At 41.5% G+C, this 2,260-nt stretch overlaps 1 protein-coding gene across 1 annotated transcript; it reads left to right on the forward strand.

Annotated features, from left to right (window-relative positions):
• The first annotated feature begins 268 nt into the window (after positions 1-268).
• Positions 269-1,901, forward strand: LOC110898359 (UDP-glycosyltransferase 73C4). Its single transcript, XM_022145132.2, has one exon. The coding sequence runs from the start codon at positions 340-342 to the stop codon at positions 1,828-1,830; it is 1,491 nt and encodes a 496-aa protein (XP_022000824.1). The 5' UTR covers positions 269-339; the 3' UTR covers positions 1,831-1,901.
• Positions 1,902-2,260: the final 359 nt, after the last annotated feature.

A 2,260-nucleotide genomic window follows, 5' to 3' on the forward strand; every position in this document is an offset into this window, starting at 1 on the left:
TATGTCTTTGGCAGAACTAGAGCTACTCTCTTTGGTTTGGTTGAAGTACCTTTTTGTCTAACATATAATTGGGCGGCCTTTTGTCTTGTTATAACTTTTTTTTAGTATTATACACCGTTGGAGTTTTCCTAGTAGTCAATAACTGGGCGGCTTTTTGTCTTGTTTATATATATATATATTTTCTTTTAGTATTATACACAGTTGGAGTTTTCCTAGTAGTCAAAGTTCTAGTGGTCTACACAATCTTATCCAAAATTGTGCCTTTAGTTAAAATACAAATGCATTTCATGATCATACACAAACTCAATCTCTCCACAATCATACTATTCAAAATCTTAAATGGCTTTAGATGAATCACAGGAACCAAACCAGCTTCACTTTCTTGTTGTACCCATAGGCTCTCCAGGCCACTATATCCCCACTATTGACTTGGCCAAATTACTAGCTCAACATGGTGTTAGAATCACCATAGTCACCACTCCAGTCAACACGATAAGATTTGGGTCAATCCTTAATCAAGCAATCCAATCAGGTCTTCCCATTAGTTTTCTTGAATTCCAGTTACCATATAAGAAGTTTGGCATACCAGAAGGCTGTGAAAGCTTGGATGATCTTCCTGATTTGGGTTTGGCCCATGCACTTTTCCTTGCACAAAGCTCACTACAACAAGAAGTTGAACAATATATTGAAAAGCTTAATCCTAAGCCAAGTTGCATACTTTCAGGCTCATTTCTCTTATGGACAGGTGAAACCGCGAAAAAATTTCATATTCCAAGGATTGTTTTTGATGGAATGAATTGCTTCACTCAGATGTGTAACCATGTGTTATACCTCTCAAAGGTATATGAAAGTGTCAATGAGTCGGACTCATTCGTTTTGCCCGGTTTGCCTGATCGTATTGAGCTAACAAGAGCTCAACTATCCTTTTTATTCAATTCGGGCTCCAGAGACGTGAAGGATTTTGGTGAAAAGCTTCGGATATCTGAGTCTGAAGCATTTGGAGTCGTTATAAACAGTTTTCAGGAGTTGGAGCAAGATTACGCAGATGCATTTCAGAAAGTAAAGAAAGATAAAGCTTGGTGTGTAGGGCCGTTATCCCTGTGCCATAAGGATGCATCAGAGAAGGTCCAAAGAGGTAAGCGGTCCTCAATTAGTGAAAACGAATGCATCAAGTGGCTTGATTCTCAAGAAAACGAATCGGTGATCTATGCTTGTTTAGGAAGCGTCAGTCGGATTGAGCCTGTACAGCTCATAGAGCTTGCTTTAGCTCTAGAAGCATCGAAAAAACCGTTCATTTGGGTAGTTCGCGCAGGTCACAAGACTGAAAAGATAGAAAAATGGATAAATGAAGAGGGGTTTGAAGAAAGAACCAAAGATAGAGCTCTATTGATCCATGGGTGGGTCCCGCAACTGCTAGTCTTGTCACACCCAGCAGTTGGAGGGTTTCTGACTCATTGTGGTTGGAATTCGGCATTAGAGGGCATATCTGCTGGTGTCCCCATGGTAACATGGCCTCAGTTTCAGGAACAGTTCTACAATGAGAAGCTACTTGTACAAGTGTTGCGAATTGGCGTTAGTGTTGGTGCCCAAACAGTTGTGCATTTGGGTGAAGAAGAGAAGTCAGGAGTGGTAGTGAAGAGTGAGGATATCACGAAGGCTATTGAGATGGTGATGGAAGACGGAAAAGAAAGCGAAGATAGAAGAAAGAGAGCTAGAGATCTCGGTAGGATGGCAAATCAAGCCATAGAAGAGGGAGGATCTTCCCATCGGAATATGACACGACTTATCCAAGATATTAGGAATCAATCTATTACTAAGAATTCATACTAAGAAGAATATGTTCAATCCCCTATATTTAATGATTTATTATATAAATTAACATTTATTGAGCCAGTAATGTATGATGGTATTCTAAGCCATTGTGTAATGCTTGTAATTGTGTGTGCCTTTATTGCAAACACTTGAACCAAAAGGGGCTCTAAGTTTGATATCATACATAGATATAACGGGTTACATACTTACACAGGACAAATACATAAGGCCGTGGGGTATGGTGCTTGGGTTGGGGCGTGAGTTGGGGTAAAACGCCCAAGCCACCACCCCGGGTGGGCTTGGGTTGAGGCGTGGCCCCTGGGGGCTTGGCTTTCAAGCCGGGCGTGGGGCGGGGGAGCAAGTTGAGTTGGCGGATTGTCATTGGCCCATTAAAAGTAGCCGTTGGGCTAGCCGTTGGGGTAGCCGTTAGGGGCTACTTTTTAAATTT

The sequence above is a fragment of the Helianthus annuus genome, chromosome 13, assembly GCF_002127325.2.
Source record: "Helianthus annuus cultivar XRQ/B chromosome 13, HanXRQr2.0-SUNRISE, whole genome shotgun sequence".
Lineage (NCBI taxonomy): Eukaryota > Viridiplantae > Streptophyta > Magnoliopsida > Asterales > Asteraceae > Helianthus > Helianthus annuus.

Bases quoted from the DNA above. Each gene is read 5' to 3' on its own strand.
- LOC110898359 (XM_022145132.2), top strand. From the start codon at position 340: ATGGCTTTAGATGAATCACAGGAACCAAACCAGCTTCACTTTCTTGTT.